Below are 19,856 nucleotides of genomic sequence, written 5' to 3'. Positions count from 1 at the left end.
TAGAAGGTAGAAGGAGACGTCAACAAATTTTAATTAGCACTCTTGATTATCTAACCTTGTTCTAGAGGCCATGGGAGAATAAAATCCAGGAACATGGCAACCCACTCCAGCATTCTTATTTCTGCTTTAAGTAATGTATAATTTTTTGGAGTTACTGAACACTCATAAATAAAAAAATCTGTGAAACAATGAAGTCAAGTATATCAAATTTTCAACCAATTCTTAAAGAGTGAATTGGATTTTAGATAAGTGAAAAACTGTGGTGTGCTTAATCAATCAAGAAAATGTTCTTACAGAAGAAATGTCATGAAGTTGACCTATAATGAAAACTCAAATTTTGTTTGGTAAAAGAAAAAAGTATGTGGGAAATAAAATAGTGGAGCTTATTTGCAGGAACAAGATATTCAGTTGGCAGTTTAGAAGAATAAGAATGCCACTCTAAAATAGGACTTGATATAAAAGAAGACAAAGGCTCATTGTAAGACTATAGACAGAGTTATGGTTACTTGAAATCAATATTTTGTAAGGATTTATACAGATTATTTGAGAAGAGAGAATTTGAAGGCAGGAAATTATTAAGTTAAATAGGTATAGAGAGATCCCTTTGATTAAAGTATTAGCAATGTGTATGTTATTTGGATAAATAAAATAAGAATTCCAAGTAACTTATCATTAGGAGTTATTTATTAATTGAACAACTAGCTATCTTATTCTACTTAGTTCATCTCTTCAGAGACCCTCCATTGCTGTAAGAAGAGTATAATTACCACTTTTTTTTTTTTAACCAAAGCCTTGGAAACATGATTTATTCATTCAACGTAATATGGGCAGAAGTTTTGTGCCATATGTGCCACATTTGAGCAGAAGCTTTAAGATTCAATGCATAATTCCCCTATTGCTCTTTATCCATCTTCTTGGGTCCAAAGATGAAGAGATGATGGGGACCAGACTGTGCTCATAAAAAGACACAATACTGTGAACAAGTTCGTTATCTCCTAATTGTTGTATACATTTAATATCATGCAATGGCACCCCACTCCAGTACTCTTGCCTGGAAAATCCCATGGATGGAGGAGCCTGGTGGGCTGCAGTAGATGGGGTCGCTAAGAGTCGGACACAACTGAGCGGCTTCACTTTCACTTCTCACTTTCATGGGTTGGAGAAGGAAATGGCAACCCACTCCAGTGTTCTTGCCTGGAGAATCCCAGGGATGGGGGAGCCTGATGGACTGTCGTCTCTGGGGTTGCACAGAGTCGGACACGACTGAAGTGACTTAGCAGCAGCAGCAGCAGCAATCATTATCCCAGCAGGCTTAAATTGATTATAAAATTAATATGAAATTTCAAAGAACCTAAGGTCACCGAAACAATGTGAACAGAACAAATTTGTTAGGCTCACAAAATCTGTTTTCAGCACTTATTATAAAGCTATAGTAATCATCAGAGTATTGTGTTTGTCTAAAAAATAGATGCATGGAACAGAATGGAAAGTCCAGAAGAATTTCACATATGTGATAACTGATTTTCAAAACAAGTGCCAAAATCATTCAATAGGAAAGAAGAGCCCTTTTAACAAAGGATTATTTAAAAATTGTTCTTTTTCATTGGATATCTGTATGGAAAGGGGCTTCCCAATGTCTCAGTGATAAAGGACCTGCCTGCAATGCAAGAGACACAGGAGATGCGGGTTGGATGCCTGGGTCGGGAAGATCCCCTGGAGGAGGGCATACCAACCTACTCCAGCATTCTTGCCTAAAGAATCCCATGGACAGAGGAGCCTGGTGGGTTATAGTCTATAGGGTTGCAAAGAGTCGGACACGACTGAAGAAATTAAGCACACATGCACATCTATATGGAAAATAAGTAAATAACTTCAATCCTAGTCTGTAACCTTATGTAAAAACTATTTTGAAAATTAATAAGAAAAAATTTCAATAGGGGAAAAATTGGCTAGAAAAAAACACTAAATAGGTAATTCCTAGAATAAATTACACCTAATAACAAGTAAACCTGTGAGAAATATTTAACCTCATTAATAGCCAGGGAACTGCATATTAAAATAAAAATCAATGCCATTTTTGCTCATCAAATTGATCAAAATTTAGAAGAATATTTAAGGATATTTTGTATCATGGGTGGGGCTACCCAGGTGGTGCTGGTGGTAAAGAACCTACCTGCCAGGTGACATAAGAGATGGGGATTTGATCTCTGGGTGGGGAAGATCCCCTGAAGGAGGGCACGGCAACCCACTTCAGTATTCTTGCCTGGGCAGAAGATTCTCCCCATGGGCAGAAGATCCTGGCAGACTATAGTCCATAGGATCACAAAGAGCCAGATATGACTGAAGTGACTTAGCACACATGCATATCATTGATGAATGTATAAACTGCAGTGTTAAAAACAAACAAACCCAATATATTGGCAATAACTGCTAAAATTAAAATATACTTTTCTTCAATGTTATTTGACTCATAAATCTTTCTTTGGAGAATCAATTCATGGAAATAAAAGCAGTGATCCTTTAAACTATGACAAAAATATTTATTTTAGCAGAGTAAGCAGTGGGAAAAATAAGGGGAAAAAATCTAATTACCTATTAGTAAAGGAATTATATAAATTACAGAATACCCTTACATTAAAAAATACAGCTGTCATGAAAAGAAATACTTGAATTTGAATACACCACAATGTCTACAAAAACCATCAAATGAAAAGCAAACTGGTTGGTCATGTGTATTATATGATCTTAATTTTGTAAAAATCAAACAATAACAGAGTAGACTAACACTGACTACATCAGGGATTGAGAATAAAGAAGTAATTGAAGCATTTCCTTCTTTATATGTATTTAGATATTTTTCACTTCTTACTAATTTTGTTTGCAGTAAAATACATATAATATAAAATTTATCTTTAGTGATATTTAGTATATTCAGAGTATTGCAACTACCACCACCATCTAATTCCAGAACATTTTTTTGGCAATGACTGGCACTATCCCCTTACATGTTCCAGAACATTTTATCCAAAAGGAAAGCCTGTATTTATTGAGCAAACACTCCCAAATCTCCTTTCCCCAAGCCCTTACAATCAGTAATCTGTTTTCTGTATGTGTTTGTCTATTCCTGACATTTCATACAAATGGAATAATATAATATGCAGCCTTTTGTGTCAAAATCCTGTACATAAATGTTTGTAGTAGCACTATTCATGATAGCCAAAATGTGGAAACATCTATAAACTGATAAATGAATAAACAAAATGTAGGATAGCCATACAATGGAATATTATTTGGCCATTAAATGGAATGAGGAATAAAACAGTGATCCATGTACAACCTGAATGAACCTTGGAAACATTGAAAGAAGTTACATGTCTTACTCTTGAAACTACAGTTGACCCTTGAACAACATGGGGGTTAGGAGTAAGAAGCCAAAAATTTGTCTGTAACTTGATAGTAAGCCCTCTGGGTCCACCATTCCACATCCATGGATTCAACTAACCTCTAATCGTGTAGTGTTCTCATATTTACTACTGAAAAAAATCCACATATAAATGGACTTGGACAGTTCAAATCTGTGTTGTTCAAGGTTCAACTATGTAACTATGTGAGTGTGTGTGTGTGTATAAAGTAATGTATATTGGAGATGAACAGACTGAAAAAAAACATCTCTTCTAGAATATTTAAGAGAAGTGGGACACAGGCAAATCTCTGCCTCCAATATTGCAGAGAAATGCAGGCAATATAGGAGTCACCAGTTATAAGAGCAAAGACTCTTTAGATAGAAATGCCCAGGGAACCAGTACAGTGGGAAAATTTGAACTGTAATTGACTAATTGTGGAGGCTCAGTATGGACAACTTTGAGTGGTAAAAACTAGAGGACCTAGTCATATGAGCAAAATTTTATATTCTTTATCTCCAAGAGTTAGACTAGATTCTCACAATATATCAGAGAAAAATCCCCTCCAGCTTCCAGCAGAGGGGGAGAGAGAAAAGAATCATTTTGAAATATGTCAGAGCACACACACACACACATTAACAATGCCTGCCCTAGGGAAAACTATTTAACCAGAGCCTAACCTAATAGGATATTATCAGAGCCCAGCTGACCTAGAGGATGGGGAGTACCCCATCTCCAGTCAGCTTTGGCCTTCCAAATGGGAGAAAGGAAAATCCCAACTCTAGCTCACTCTAGACATTCTATCCCACCCAAGCAAGTAGGAAAAAAAAAGAAAGAGAAACACTTATGAAGTTCCCTCAGAAGTACAGGCTTACTGAAACTCTGAGACCTAATCATGGGTCTATAGAAAGCTTCCCCTCACCCCTGCATTTCACTACCACATTATTTAAGGCCTGTTTATGGTAGCTCCTTTTACCCAGGTTTGACCATCAAAAAAAAAAAAAAAATTACAAAGCATACCAAAATCAAAACGAAAAAAAATAAAAACCCACAGTTTGAAAAGGCAGAGTAAGCATCAGAACCATCAGAATGTATGGGATCAGAATTCCGTACATTGGGAATATTGGAATTACCAGAATGGGAATTTAAAACAAATGTTATGAACATGATAATGAATAAAGTAGACAACATGCAAGAACAGATGAACAATGTAAGCAAAGAGATGGAAATCCTAAGAAAGCACCAAAAGGATAATGCAGTAGATCCAAAACACTGAAACAAATGCAGAATGCCTCTGATGGGCTCATTGGTACCCTGGATGTGGCTGAAGAAAAAACATGTGAGCTTGAGGATACCTCAAATATTAATAGAAACCTTCAAAATTGAAAAGTAAAGAGAAAAAAGTCTGAAAAAAGAAAAGAGAGAGAGTGTCCAAAGTCTGTGAGACTGCTACAAAATGTATAACATATGTGTAGCAAGAATTTCAGAAGAAAGAATGGAACAGAAGAAGCATCTGAAATGATAATGAACCTAATCATAGTCAAAGAGCATTCCCTGCTCCAGGGAAACCGCCCCAGAAGTATTTTAGAATAGCCATGGGCCAAGTCCCACTATGTGTATTTTGTTTCTCTTGTTTTTTAATTGGTGTGTCTGTTACAATTAACTGATCAGAGTCTCATCATTGTACAATGGGTGTGTGGAGAGTAAAATAGATGATGTCTTTTGATTCATATGAAGAAGATCTCACCCACGGAACCACCCACACACACACATATATATGTGGAGCTGGTGCAGAAGAAAAGACCCTGGACTTCTAGACAAATGGTAGAGAATTTGGGAGTCTTGAAATTTAGTGGGCATATTTTCCATGCAGGAAGTCTGTAACTAATTGTAACCAAAGAGTGAACAGAGATAGATTGGAAATCACGAGAATATATTACATCTTCTTCAAATAAAAACTGGAAATTTTCCCAACCCCATGGATCTTGGCTGGCCGTGAAAATTGCTTTGCGCAATAAAATTTGGTTACAGGGTTGTGTGAGCTCCAGAGACCTGTGTGAGTTAGCAGGGTTCCAGTTTTCATTCCACTGTGCTGGGATACAGTTCCTGTGTAAAGAAGTTCAAACTATAGTAGGTTTCCAAGCTGTTAGATTTTTATCTGATATAAATTATTTTGCATATGATATCTGATAAACAGTATCTCAGTGTAATTTAACAGCGTTTTCTTTTTTTTGGCTGTACCATGTAGCTTATGTGAACTTAGTTCCCCAACCAGGGATCAAACTCTGGGCCCACTACAGTGAAAGCACCAAGTCCTAACCGCTGACCCACCAGGGAATTCCCTAATACATTTTCTTATTAAAGTTTGAACATCTTTTATAGAGCTTGTACCTATTTGCATCATGCAAAATGCCAAGCTGGAATCAAGATTTCTGGGAGAAATATAGTAACCTCAGATATGCAGATGACACCACCCTTACAGCAGAGAGTGAAGAGAAACTAAAAAGCCTCTTGACGAAGGTGAAAGAGGAGAGTAAAAAGCTGGCTTAAAACTCAGCATTCAAAAAACTAGCATCATGGCATCCAGTCCCATCACTTAATGGCAAATAGTTGGGGAAACAATGGAAACAGTGACAGACTTTATTTTCTTTGGCTCCAAAATCAGTGCAGACGGTGACTGCAGCCATGAAATTAAAAGACACTTGCTCCTTGGAAGAAAAGCTATGACAAACCTCAGCAGTCTTTTAAAAAACAGAGACATCACTTTGCTGACAAAGGTCCATATAGTCAAAGTTATGGTTTTTCCAGTAGTAATGAACAGATTTGAGTGTTGGACCATAAAGAAGGCTGAGAGCCGAAGAATTGATGCTTTCGAACTGTGGTGTTAGAGAAGACTCTTGAGAGTCCCTTAGACAGCAAGGAGATCAAAACAGTCAATCCTAAAGGAAATCAACCCTGAATATTCATTGGAAGTACTGATGCTGAAGCTCCAATACTTTAACCACCTGATGCAAAGAGCCAACTCATTGGAAAAACCCTGATGCTGGGAAAGATTGAAGGCAGGAGGAGAAGGGGGCAACAGAAGATGAGATGGTTGGATGGCATTACTGACTCAATGGGCATGACTCTGAACAAACTCTGGGAGATGGTGAAACACAGAGAAGCCTGGCACACTGCAGTCCAAAGGGTCGCAAAGAGTCGGCCACAACTTAGCAACTGAACAACAACAACATATTTGCACGTCTTTTTCCATTTCTCTGCATGGTTGCTGGTCTTTTTACTCGCTCATTAGCTCTTTATGTATTAAGTTATCATTGCTTCGTCCTTAAAGGTTAGATTTTTTTCTTAGATTTTTTTCTAGGTATTCATTTGTGTCAGCTATGCTTTTGCGTTTCTGCGGTGAAAACATATATAATCAAAATATTCAATTTTCCCTAATTATTAATGAGTTTTGAGTTATAGTTGGGAATGATTTCCTCCCCTAGATATAAAAAGAAAATCAGGTTTTGCAAATAAATATGTGTCCAATTTTGAATAGTGGTAGGTAAAGTATAAGGAATTAATGTAGTTCTTTTCCAGGTGGCTATCCAGCTATCTCAAAATCCCTTGTTAAAAAGCACTAATTACCCCCTACTCATTTTAGAAACTTCATTTTTTATGTACTTTATTTCCATGTGTAATTAAGTCTATTCCTTGGTTTTTAATTTTGTTTTTCTAATTGTTTTTATATTAATTCATCAATATCAGATTGTTTTATTTATGGCATCTATATAGCATGATTTCATGCACTCTAGAACTCATCCTCTCCCATTGCTCTACTTTTTAAAATGTTTCCCTGGCTCCTCTTGCATGTTTGCATTTTATTTTTCCAAAAGAATTTTGTAGTCAGTTTATCTAGATCAAAGAGGCCAGTGTGATTTATATTTAAATTGCATTAACTCGGATTCATGTTGATGTATGGCAAAACCAATACAATATTGTAAAGTAAAAAAAAATGCATTAACTCTATAAATTCATTTGAGATGAACTGACATCTTTATGATGTATATTCTAATTCAAGATCATGGTATATGTTTCCATTTGTCCAAGTCTATATTTGAGTCTTGTAGGAGGGCTTTAAACTTTTCCTCACATAGGTTCTGAACACTTCCTTTAAGAGTATGAATTTTTCTGATCTCAAACAGGGAAACACATTCTCATTTATTTTTCAATGAACTGAGAGATAACATTTGTAGCCCCCAAGCCAAATAATAGATCCTATTTGTCTTATCTTTGTTGTGGCCCAAGATAAAGATCGTCCCTTACATGTTTCCCATCATTTTCACTCCATGTACATAGAGCACTTAAGAATAATAATGACACTTTATGATCCATCTTTAACTCTGGACAAAACATGTTGAATGTTCTAATAATTCCCATTGGAACTTGAACATATGTTTGTTCCCCCAGGGAGTAGCTGGTTCTTTTCATGCCATGATATTGAATCCATTCATATCAATACAGATGTTATAAATACACATGTCTCAAAGATTCTTGAGCCTCTTTTATCCAGAAATTAGTCAGAGAATTGATCTGAGGTCACTCTGGAGTGGTCATCACTGCTTTCAGGGACTAGTTGAGTACCGGAAGGTTAATATGTCTGTGGAAAAGATCCTAAAACCATCTAGATCAACCCACTTCATCATTATCATATGAAGAATCAGAAGTACCTGTTAATGCAGTGAATTATCTAATCTTACATATCTAGGACAAGATTTGAATCCACATTTTCTCAGTCCCAGTTCACTACTCTTTCTGCTATACCAATTTAAGTGTAAGCTGTGCTGGAGCATCCTTTTCAATATCAGGTATGTGGGTGCAGAACCAAACCTAGTTTCTGAAAAAGTTAAGTCAGAAGAATGTGGAATTAGAGAAAGGGCACCTAACATCAAAACGGAAAGTCAAGAGTATGAGTACTTGCATGTGTAGATTGGCTTAGTCTTGGAGCAATTTATTTAGAATACATACTTACAGCAGAGTTTTGAGAAAGAAGAGAAGAGAAAAACTTGGTTTGATGACAAGATGAAAGGGCTTTGATGAGAATTCTAGGTATACATCATTTCAATTGACTTTCAGTGTAAAGTCTTCTTAGATCTCAGTGAGGATTTCCCTAGGCAGTTTAGTTTTAATGTTTACAGCATGTGGTTTTACATAACTTCTAAGAGTCGGGCACAACTGAGCAACTTCACTTTCACTTTTCACTTTCCTGCATTGGAGAAGGAAATGGCAACCCACTCTAGTGTTCTTGCCTGGAGAATCCCAGGGACAGGGGAGCCTAGTGGGCTGCCGTCTATGGGGTCGCATAGAGTCAGACACGACTGAAGCGACTTAGCAGCAGGTTCTCCATTATCTTTCTCTGTCTCTACATGAATCTGTTTTCTATTTTTTCTAAGTGAACTCTAGAAATAGGAAGTTTCCTGCTGCAAACCACTTTGGTGAAAATCTATAAAATCCAGCAGTTAAAAAATATCTGCCTTCAGGCAGCAGAGTGTTTAACAGAGATTTTATATTTAACATATACTTGGAAATATATAAAGGCTTCAGGCTTTAACCATATCATATTCATGAGCCTTTGAGGTATATGGCATTGGTGGCATAGAACAGGATCATACATGCCTGCATAACTGAAATCGAAAACTAAGAATAAGAGTCTATTTCATTTTTATTCTGAACCATGGCTAATAGAAAATTTAAACAGACTGTTTCTCTGTATCCATTTTTTTCAGGTTGTATTCCCTTACCCCACTCATTGCAGGAAACCGGTACCTACCGTCCTTTGCATCATTGTGTTCCCACTAATAATCAATCATAATTCTCAAATGTTGTTCACTCCAGTCTTTCTCTGGCATCATGATGTTTTGCAGAAGGTTGCCATTCCTTTCCCATTCAAAACTTGGTATCTCCCTGTGAGATATTTTAAGTGTTTCACAAACTCAGGAGTAATATTCAAATAACTGAATTTTTATTTCTTTTATAAAGATTGGCATCATACTTTAAGCAAATTGCAAAATCATAAGAATTAACCTGAACTGATATTTTAATTAGTTAGTTAAAACATCTAGAAAGGTCATGGGGAAATATTTGAGCAATGTGAACAGAAGAATGATACAACAGAAAACTATTATCTAGTGGTGGGAAACCCCTATATTGTTTCATGCAGAAAAATCTCACTTTGTGTTTAATCACTGTATTTTGCCTCATTCTCCTCCATTTGGAAGTGCCAGAGTCCTTCCTGAAATCAAACTAAATGGCCTGGAATAATCAGTCAGTCATAACTGAATTCATCCTACAGGGTCTTTCCAGTTCTTGGGAACTCCAGATGGTCTATTTCCTGTTTTTCTCTGTAGTCTATGCAGCCACTGTGCTGGGGAACCTCCTCATTGTGCTCACCATTGTATCAGAGCGACGCCTGCACTCCCCCATGTACTTTCTGCTGGGCAACCTCTCCTTCATTGACATGTCTCTGGCCTCATTTGCCACTCCCAAAATGATTGCAGATTTCTTCAGGGAGCCCAAAGTCATCTCTTTTGATGGCTGCATCACTCAGATATTCTTCCTGCATCTCTTAGCGGGTGTTGAGATTGTGCTGCTGATATCCATGTCTTTTGATAGGTATGTGGCTATTTGTAAGCCTTTACGCTATTTAACCATCATGAACCGGAGAGTGTGCCTTGGGCTTGTGACGCTTTCCTGGATTGTCGGCATCTTCCATGCTATGAGTCAGCTAGCGTTTACTGTGAATCTGCCCTTCTGTGGGCCCAATGAAGTGGACAGTTTCTTTTGTGATCTTCCCTTAGTGATCAAACTTGCCTGCGTAGACACATACATTCTCGGAGTGTTCATGATCTCAACCAGCGGCATGATTGCCCTAGTGTGCTTCATTCTCTTGGTGATTTCCTACTCTGTCATCTTGGTCACTGTTAGGCAACGTTCTTCTGGTGGGTCCTCCAAAGCTCTCTCCACCTGCAGTGCCCACTTCACTGTTGTGACCCTTTTCTTTGGTCCATGCATTTTCATTTACGTGTGGCCTTTCACAAATTTCCCAATAGACAAAGTTCTCTCAGTATTTTATACCATTTTCACTCCCCTCTTAAATCCAGTAATCTATACTCTTAGAAATAAGGATGTCAAGGATTCCATGAGAAAATTTAGCAGCCGTGTCTTGAAGTCTAGCAAGACTGATCATAGCCCTTGATTTGCTTTTGCTCATACAAAAATGAGCATTTATCCCCCTCTCTTTGTTGGTTAACAATGTCATGCTAGTGCAAGAAATCATATAGCTCATGGCAGAACTATTTTCATCATCAGTCTCAGCAGTTACTGAGTTTGATCATATTAAGAGTTCCTCATACAGCATAATATTTACAATGAAACAATACCAAACCAATATCCAAAATTTTACTGTACAAGGACTCACTTTTTATAATATTCAACTTTTGTCAGATGTAGGCATTTATTTGAGTATTAAGACATTCACTTGTTTTAGGAAAGAGTGGATTTCCTTCCAGACTCTTATGATTAAGAAAAGGAGCAAATGTGAAGGTATCAACACTTGTACACTGAAGCAACAGTGGAATTCTTTATTGTTGATGAATAATACATTTTAGTTCAAAGGTCAGAAAAAATACTGCAGTTTCTTGGTAAGTGAAGATGTTTGCTATTTAATATTTTATAACCTATCTTCAATAAGAATAAGAATGTTCTTTATTTCAGTCCCTAAGTCCTCTAGTGTGGATTAAACAATTTTAAAACAGTACAGTAAACACTAAGAAAATTCTTATAGTCATATTCACATAGAAACATTCTGGAGTCATATGTACCAAATCCCATCCACATTCCTGATCTACAGAAGATGAAACTAAGATCCAAGGACATGATAACTTTTCAAGGTCATGTTTTTTAAGGCAGAATTTAGATCACTCAGGTTTCCCTGGTGGTTCAGTAGGTGAACAATCTGCCTGCACTGCAAGAGACCTGGGTTTTATCACTGGGTCAGGAAGATCCCCTGGAGAAGGAAATGGCAACTCATTCCAGTATTCATGCTGGGGAAAACCCATGATGGAGGAACCTGGCAGGCTACAGTCCGTAGGGTCGTGAGAAGTCAGACACAACTGACCCACTAACACTTTCATTTTCTTTCTTTAGATCATTCACCTACAAATCATTTGTTTCCTAAACAGTAAGCTATTTTGGTGCCATTATATTTACTGTATCATTTTGTAATCAAATGCCATAATGTAAACATTAAGGTCCTAAAAGATCTGAGCCATTTTCCTTATGCTTAAACACAGTATTTGACTTAAGAAATCTATGAAACAATGCTCCTTCAACTTAGATGATATAGCTAATAACTAGAGACATCAGAACATAGAAATAACCTAGTAATATCTATTCATTTTACTGATGATTAAACTGAGAATCAGGAGAGGGCAATGGCAACCCACTCTAGTACTCTTGCCTGCAAAATCCCATGGATGGAGGAGCCTGGTAGGCTGCAGTCCATGGGGTTGCTAAGTGTCGGACATGACTGAGTGACTTCACTTTCACTTTTCACTTTCATGCATTGGAGAAGGAAATGGCAACCCACCCCAATGTTCTTGCCTGGAGAATCCCAGGGACGGGGGAGCCTGGTGAGCTGCTGTCTATGGGGTCGCACAGAGTCGGACACGACTGAAGTGACTTAGCAAACTGAGAATCAGGAAATAATTTTCCCAAGTTTTTATACCTTTAAGATAATAGAGTCCTACCAAGAAAGTGCCTCTTCTCTTTATGTCTCTCTTCTCCTCTATCAATTGGACAACAGCTAAATTACCTTTAAGAGCAATTTGGCTATTGTCATTCTGAGAGTTATACACAGGAAAAATTTTGATGCTTAAAAGTAAATACTTGCAACCATTTATATTTTGTTTTCCAATTATCCAGTTGGCTTGCATTGTCAAAATTTGCCTAATATTGTATGTGATATTATATAGCTTGGGTTTAGATAAGGACAGATGTATATATTGATTGATAGATAAATAGATTGTAAAGAGTTGAATATAAAGGTAAATAAATTATTAGGTGAACAGATGGGCAAATAGATGGATATGTGTGTATGGGTGGGTAGATGTGTAGCAAGATATAGATGGATACTTACAATAATGAAGAAATGAATCTAGAGCTTAATATATTGACTCAAGTTTCTGTGTCTGTATGTTGAATGTATACAACTATAAATTGCAATCATGTTACTTTTAAAAAAATTATTTGAAAAGTTATTGGACCTGTTAGAATTCAAAAGATATATTCTTATATATGTTTCTTATGATGAAGTAGAAACAATTTATGAATAGGCTTAATGTCACTGGGGAGATGGACTAATGAATTATGTTAGTGAAAAAAAATATTTTTAAAGCCCTGTAAATATTCTCTATGAACATTATAAATCTGTCTTCCCACGTTCTCAACTCTGTTAGTTAGACCAAGTCTGCAAGTTGGATGAATATTAATATTTTGTTCTCATCAATAGCATATGGTTGGCTAACCAGAGTAAGGAATGCTCTGTTATTTTTTTTTCTATGCCCAGGCTATGAATTTTGTTTTCCAGTTTAGCATATTAACATGCACACTGCTAGAATTATAGCCAAATAAATGTCAAAGGTTCCATTACATGAAACTTTGCATGTGCTCTAGAATAAGGTCCCAAGCATTAGGAGTGCTACACGGAATATTAGCCCCAAAGACAAAATCTAGATAGTTGGCATAAGCACCAACCTAAGGAAGTAAGAGTAAAGAATGATCCCAGTCCCCATTCTAAGCTCTCCACTGATGGCACCTTAGCCCTCCTTGTCTCATATTTTCTATCACCAAATAGCTTTCTGCGGTGCTCATCAATCTTTCAGTCTCATGACCATAGAGAAGAAGCCTAACACTTAGTCCCAATAGTTCACTGTAAAAGATTAGCAAATGATTTCCAGAAATATTGAACCCTAATGTATGATTCTATCTTCACCTCCAAGAGTCATTAGCCTAATTAAAACCGTCTATGGTGTTGTTCTATAGAGTCATGAAATGTGACTTTTTGTTTCTCTTATTTAATTAATTGGACTTCCTATTGTTTATTTACTTCTATTGAGCTTAAACTATTTCACATGTTCATTTCCAACTAGAGTCTAATAAATGAAATCAGGAGTAAATATATTTTGAAATGTCAAAATACTTAATATTGTTCAAAAAAATTAAATGTATACATAAAACAAAATTGAGATATGTGTTAGATTGGATGAATGTCAAGCAATGAGCCATCAACACAAAACTAGTTTCATGGTCTCAAAATCCCTTTAGATGTGTTTTTCTCCCAGCAGAAAAGCCACTGCTATTCAAAAACCACACTTTATAGTATTACTGTCAGAATTTAAGCAGACAAAATAGCATGTGAAAACAACTCAACAGAATAGAGTCTGGCACACTGGAGAAAAAGAAAAGTTGGTGTTCAGGAGGGAGAGGAATGCAAAATGGAACTGAAGACATAATCAGGATCCAGATGATTCATATCCTACTGTACGCCGTAATTGTTGTATATTCCCCAACCACATTGGTTTTTCTTCTATAACCCATTTAATGAAGCCTGCTATATTATAAGCTTTTGGGAATAAATATTTGAGAATAAATTCATATATTCGATCTTCATAAACAGTGGAATAACAATGTCAAAATCAACATCACCATTGGGGAGACAAATGCTAAGTGGTATATGCTTCACCAGGGATGTCCAGGTTTCTTCTGTAATCCATCTTGCTCCCCTCCAGGTATTATCTGACCTTAATGTAAAGACTTTACCAACTTCTGTGTCATCCCCTCAGTGAACATGCACCAACATGCCATTCAGAAAGGCAGGTCTTTTCAGGATATGGGAGCTAAAGAGATTCTGGGAAATAGCTTCAAGGTGTAGGGTGATGAGAAAAGAAGAGAATAATAAGGAAAAGGGAGCCTTCTTTCCAGAAATTGCTGGACCAACTTACTAGTCATTGGTAACTCAACTCACCACACAACATAAGGTTCAGTATGCATGTCAAATAAGAAGATTCAAAGATTCAGGAGAGATTGGAAAGAGACAAGAAAAACCAGGATATCTTTTCTTTTGAGTCTACAACAAAGTATTCAAGCACAGACTATATATTTTATACATCCTTTTATGTACCAAAATAAGTGAAAATAAGTAAACTTCCATCAAATCACTTGATAAAACTGTAAAAAGTTCTCAAAACAGAAACTGTATAAAAATTGGCCTGTTGCTTCCAGCCTTCCCTCAGTTACCCAGTGCTCCCCATTGTCTCTGCAATATACACCTAGCATCCCAGAGTTGATAAAAAATTATAATCAATTGATCTAAGAAAGATATGAAACATTTTACCTTAGTCAAACAGAATTATAACCATAATGTGTGTGTGTGTGTATGTGTGTGTGTGAGTCACTCAGTCGTGTCCGACTCTTTGCGACCCCATGGACTGTAGCTCACCAGGCTCCTCTCTCCAAGGAATTCTCCAGGCAAGATTACTGGAGTGGGTTGCCATTCCCTTCTCCAGGATATCTTCCCAACCCTGGAATCAAACCAGGGTCTCCCATATAAACCCTTATAGCATCTCAGAAATCTTTGAGAACTGTTCCACTTGACCTCTATTCCATTAGAAGTCAAACAACGATCATATAAGCTTTTTGAGACAGTGGGTTGTACATTAAATGACACACTATTGACAATTTACACAATCCAGATCATTCCATTAGAAGTCAAACAACAGTTACATATGCTTTTTGAGACAGTGGGCTGTACATTAAATGATACACTATTGACAATTTACACAATCCAGATCTAAGTGTCATCATGTGTGTGTGTGTGCTCAGTCGTGTCCAATTCTTTGTGACCCCACGGACTGTAGTTCACCAGGCTCCTCTGTCCACAGGATTTCCCAGGCAACAGTACTGGAGTGGGTTGCCATTTCCTTCTCCAGGGAATCTTCCTGACCCAGGGACTGAACCCGCATCTCTTACGTCTGCTGCATTGGTAGGTGGATTCTTTACCACTGAGCCAATGGGGAAGCCCGTCATCATGGCCCCTTACAAGATCAAGAAGGAATGTTATCTTTTATGGAGTTGTCTTGTTGATTCTAGGAGAATGTTGCTGTTTATGGTTGAGCAGGCATTTCTGCTGATGGGGGAGGTTTAGTCGACATGTGACGCAGGAGCTCCAGTGGCACAATCGGTTAGCGCGTGGTACTTACACATGTGACGCAGATACACAATGCACAGGAGAGGAGAATAAGGAGACCAAAGAGCAAGGAAATTTTTTTATGTTTTTTCACATTTTTCTTGCCTTGCTATAGAATGTGAATTTTATTTCACATCAAGGATGGTTGGATGGCATCACTGACTCGATGGACATGAGTTTGAGCAAACTCCAGGAGTTGGTGATGGACAGGGAAGCCTGGCGTGCTGCAGTCCATGGAATCGCAAAGAGTCAGACATGACTGAGTGACTGAACTGAACTGAAGCTCTGGCTACTTTCTATCAACACAGTCTCTTTCCACAACCACTAACGTTACATCTTGTTCTCTAGAAATAGTAAACTACATTTAGCTCCTCAGTTCACTAGCAAGTTTTTTAATTAATTTTTAAAACAATTTTTGGCCATACTGTGTGGCATGTGGGATCCTAGTTCCCTTACCATGGATTGAACCTACACCCCCTGCACTGAAAATGTAGAGTTTTAACTACTAGACCACCAGGGAAGTTTCCCGCTAGGCATATTTATGCTTCTCTGCCTTTTCCTATGCTATTCCTTCCTTCTGACATACTTTCCTGCAACTTGGCCTTTAAATCTCAGATTCAGCACTACCTCTGCAAACCTTTCTCTGACTCTGCACGCACATTTGAACAAGTCTTTTCCTAAGTCCCCATATTATATATACAAACTTCAGTTCAGTTCAGTTCAGTGGCTCAGTCGTGTCCGACTCTTTGCGACCCCATGAATCGCAGCACGCCAGGCCTCCCTGTCCATCACAAACTCCCAGAGTTCACTCAGACTCAAGTCCATCGGTCAGTGATGCCATCCAGCCATCTCATCCTCTGTCATCCCCTTCTCCTCCTGCATGGCAATTATGACATTCCATTGCAATCACCTGTGTTTGTATTAGGTATAATCTCTTCACAGTTCGACTCTGTGCGACCCCATAGACGGCAGCCCACCAGGGTCCCCCGTCCCTGAGATTCTCCAAGCAAGAACACTGGAATGGGTTGCCATTTCCTTCTCCAATGCATGAAAGTGAAAAGTGAAAGTGAAGTCACTCAGTCATGTCCGACTCCTAGCGACCCCATGGACTGCAGCCCACAGAGTAGGACACGACTGAAGCGACTTAGCAGCAGCAGCAGCATCTTCAAGGTTAGGAATTATGTCTTATTGTTTCTGTTTCCAAAGGCATAGCACTTAGACTCTGATTAAAACAAGAGTCAAAAGACATTTCTTGGATTATCTTTACTGAGAGAAAAGATTAGGGTGTCACCTGTTTGACAATGGCAGAAAATCTTACTTATGATAATGTCATCTCTTCTCCAGAGACTAAGGCTGAACTACTTCCACAAGAGCCAATCCTATTTTCCAACAATCAAAGGTACACTTGGAAGAACTAACACAGCTCTTCAATGTACAATGAAATGCAAATGGCTAAAAGCAGACTTCCACTGAAATGCAGTCAAAGAATGAGAATCAGGACACAGAGAAAGGCATTTTTAAAAGAAGAAATATTAAAGATTTTTTGATACTTCCAATTTGGTTTAAATCTTCATGAAAGAATACTTTGCTGGAATATCAGTGTTCCTCAGTGATTCAATAAATGCTATGCTGAGAGTAAGACATTAAATTTCGTGGCAAAATTGGATTATGTCAAAGTGGGAGTTAGAGCCGGAAAAAGTTTACAGGCATAAAATGAAAAAGGTGTATTACACTCTAAAATCTTTATTAAAGATCCCAGACTGCTGGGAGTAATACACATGAATGGAATGACTTGGTACAAGATAAAACAGAGAGATGAGCTCTGTAGTACCTGATCTGGAAACTCTGCTACAGCTTAGAATTCTGGTCCAATGCTATATGGCTTAAAATTTTGTTTTTTTGTTTTGTTTTATCTCATTTTTAAGACAATGCAGCAAGCTCTATTTTCTTGTGAAATTTCTCACTATCTAATTGACACGCCAATATTTTGGTCACCTGATGCAAAGAACTGACTTGTTGGAAACAACCCTGATGCTGGGAAAGATTGAGGGCGAGAGAAGGGGTGATAGAAGATGAGATAGTTGGATGGCATCATTGACTCAATGGACATGAATTTGAACAAACTCCGGGAGATAGTGAAGAACATGGAAGCCTGGAGTGCTGCACTTAGTGGGGTCACAAAGAGTCAGACATGACTTAGCAACTGTACAACAACAACAAATTGGATTAATTATTCTGATTTCTTTATAAACCTTTGAGGGAAGACAAAACATGGTGGGAATTCAAACATTTGCAACTTGCTAACTCTGCTTAAAGAACAATGAGAAAACTAAGTTAGAGAAGTTAGTTAAATTATCCCAAACCTCAAGACTAGTAAGTGGTGTAGAGCTGAATTTAGGCTAGAAAATCTGGCTTTAATGATGATACTCACAATACCCACTCTAGGGGTTCCCTAGAACCTGTGTGTGTGTGTGTGTGTGTGTGTGTGTGTGTGTGTGTGCGTGCGCAATTATACTGAAATGTAGTTAACAAAATATGCTTTGAGGACACAGTTTGGGGTTTAACCAATTCCACAGGAATGGGATCTACCCCCAGAAATGCCTAAGTAGAGCTAGATATTCACTCTATAGCTTCAGGGATATCTTAATCATATGAAATGGCTAACTTTATCCCATAATTTTATGGTTCCAATTTTAGCAATGTTTTTTTCCAGTAGTCATGTATAGATGTGAGAGTTGGACTATAAAGAAAGCTGAGGGCCAAGAATTGATGCTTTTGAACTGTGGTGTTGGAGAAGACTCTTGAGATTCCCTTGGACTGCAAGGAGATCAAACCAGTGAATCCTAAAGGAAATCAGTCCTGAATATTCATTGAAAGGACTGATGTTGAAGCTGAAACTCCAATACTTTGGCACTCGATGCAAAGAACTGATTCACTGGAAAAGACCCTGATGCTGAGCATTGAAAGCAGGAGGAGAAGGGGACAACAGAGGATGAGATGGTTGAATGGCATCACTAACTCGATGGACATGAGTTTGAGCAAGCTCTGGGACTTGGTGATAGACAGGGATACCTGGTGTACTGCAGTCCATGGGGTTACAAAGAGTCAGAAATGACTGAGCAACTGAACTGAACCGAATTTTAACAATTTCCTTAACAGTACCATATCTTCACACAAACAGTTCTGTCTTTGTAAATCTATCATATTGCTACATGAACAATTCCCTTATACTTTCATAAATCTGGAAAAACTCTTTCTATTGTTGAAACATTTAATAACATGCTATATATAAAATGAATAGATGATTGTCACCATTCATTCCCCAGTTAATATTTTAATATATCCAGGTATATATGACTATAAAACATTTCACTACTATTTTTTGGATAAAAGTCCAAGAGATAAATATATGAATAACATTGTATTGCTTTTTAATCATATATATTATTTTTAAAAACATTAAAAACACTCTATTTAAAAAGTCAGATACACTGTATTTAAAAACAACAGCACACTGGCCTATTGAACATTGTGTATTCATTATTTTTTCCCTTGCATGTGATCTTGGACTATATTTCAACTTAAATAAGAAAGCCCCAAAATATAATACCTCTTTTGAAAAACATAGATGTAAAGGGACAACTTTATTTACAGAAATACATCAAAGATTAATAATTGGCACAAATCCAATCTTTTAACTTTAGTTAATATTAAGTTAATTTACACATCCTATTACAGTATTAAAACCATGGCTTTAAGTTCAAGTAGGCACAACTATTTATATTTCAGTAGCCCTGAAATTTTAATCATGTTTAAAACAACAGCAACAATAACAGTATAATTAGTTAGTATTCATAAACCCTTTTGAGTGCTAAGCACTGCTGGTTATATGTATATGTGTTTTGATTTTCGCAATATCACAAGTTGTTAAATATACCATAAAACGTCCAAATTTTATGATGAAGAAATTGAGTTTTAGAAACATCAAAAATACATGCTCAGAACTGCACAAGAAATAAACTGGTGGGACTGGAATTCAACCTACAACAGATGGAACCTATCTATTGCTAAATATACGCCCTTCAAAGACAGAGAAACAGATCTTGTACTTTATTGGATCTCCATCACCCAACAAGGGCCTTAAGCAGAGTAGATACTCAACAAATGATTAT

At 37.3% G+C, this 19,856-nt stretch overlaps 1 protein-coding gene across 1 annotated transcript; it reads left to right on the top strand.

Moving 5' to 3' along the window:
- The first annotated feature begins 9,687 nt into the window (after positions 1-9,687).
- Positions 9,688-10,635, top strand: LOC113899438 (olfactory receptor 4K3). The gene has a single exon (XM_027552796.1). The coding sequence runs from the start codon at positions 9,688-9,690 to the stop codon at positions 10,633-10,635; it is 948 nt and encodes a 315-aa protein (XP_027408597.1).
- Positions 10,636-19,856: the final 9,221 nt, after the last annotated feature.

Source organism: Bos indicus x Bos taurus, chromosome 10, assembly GCF_003369695.1.
Source record: "Bos indicus x Bos taurus breed Angus x Brahman F1 hybrid chromosome 10, Bos_hybrid_MaternalHap_v2.0, whole genome shotgun sequence".
NCBI lineage: Eukaryota > Metazoa > Chordata > Mammalia > Artiodactyla > Bovidae > Bos > Bos indicus x Bos taurus.
Note: the sequence above shows the minus strand (reverse complement) of the source record. Positions and strands in the feature narration are given on the sequence as shown.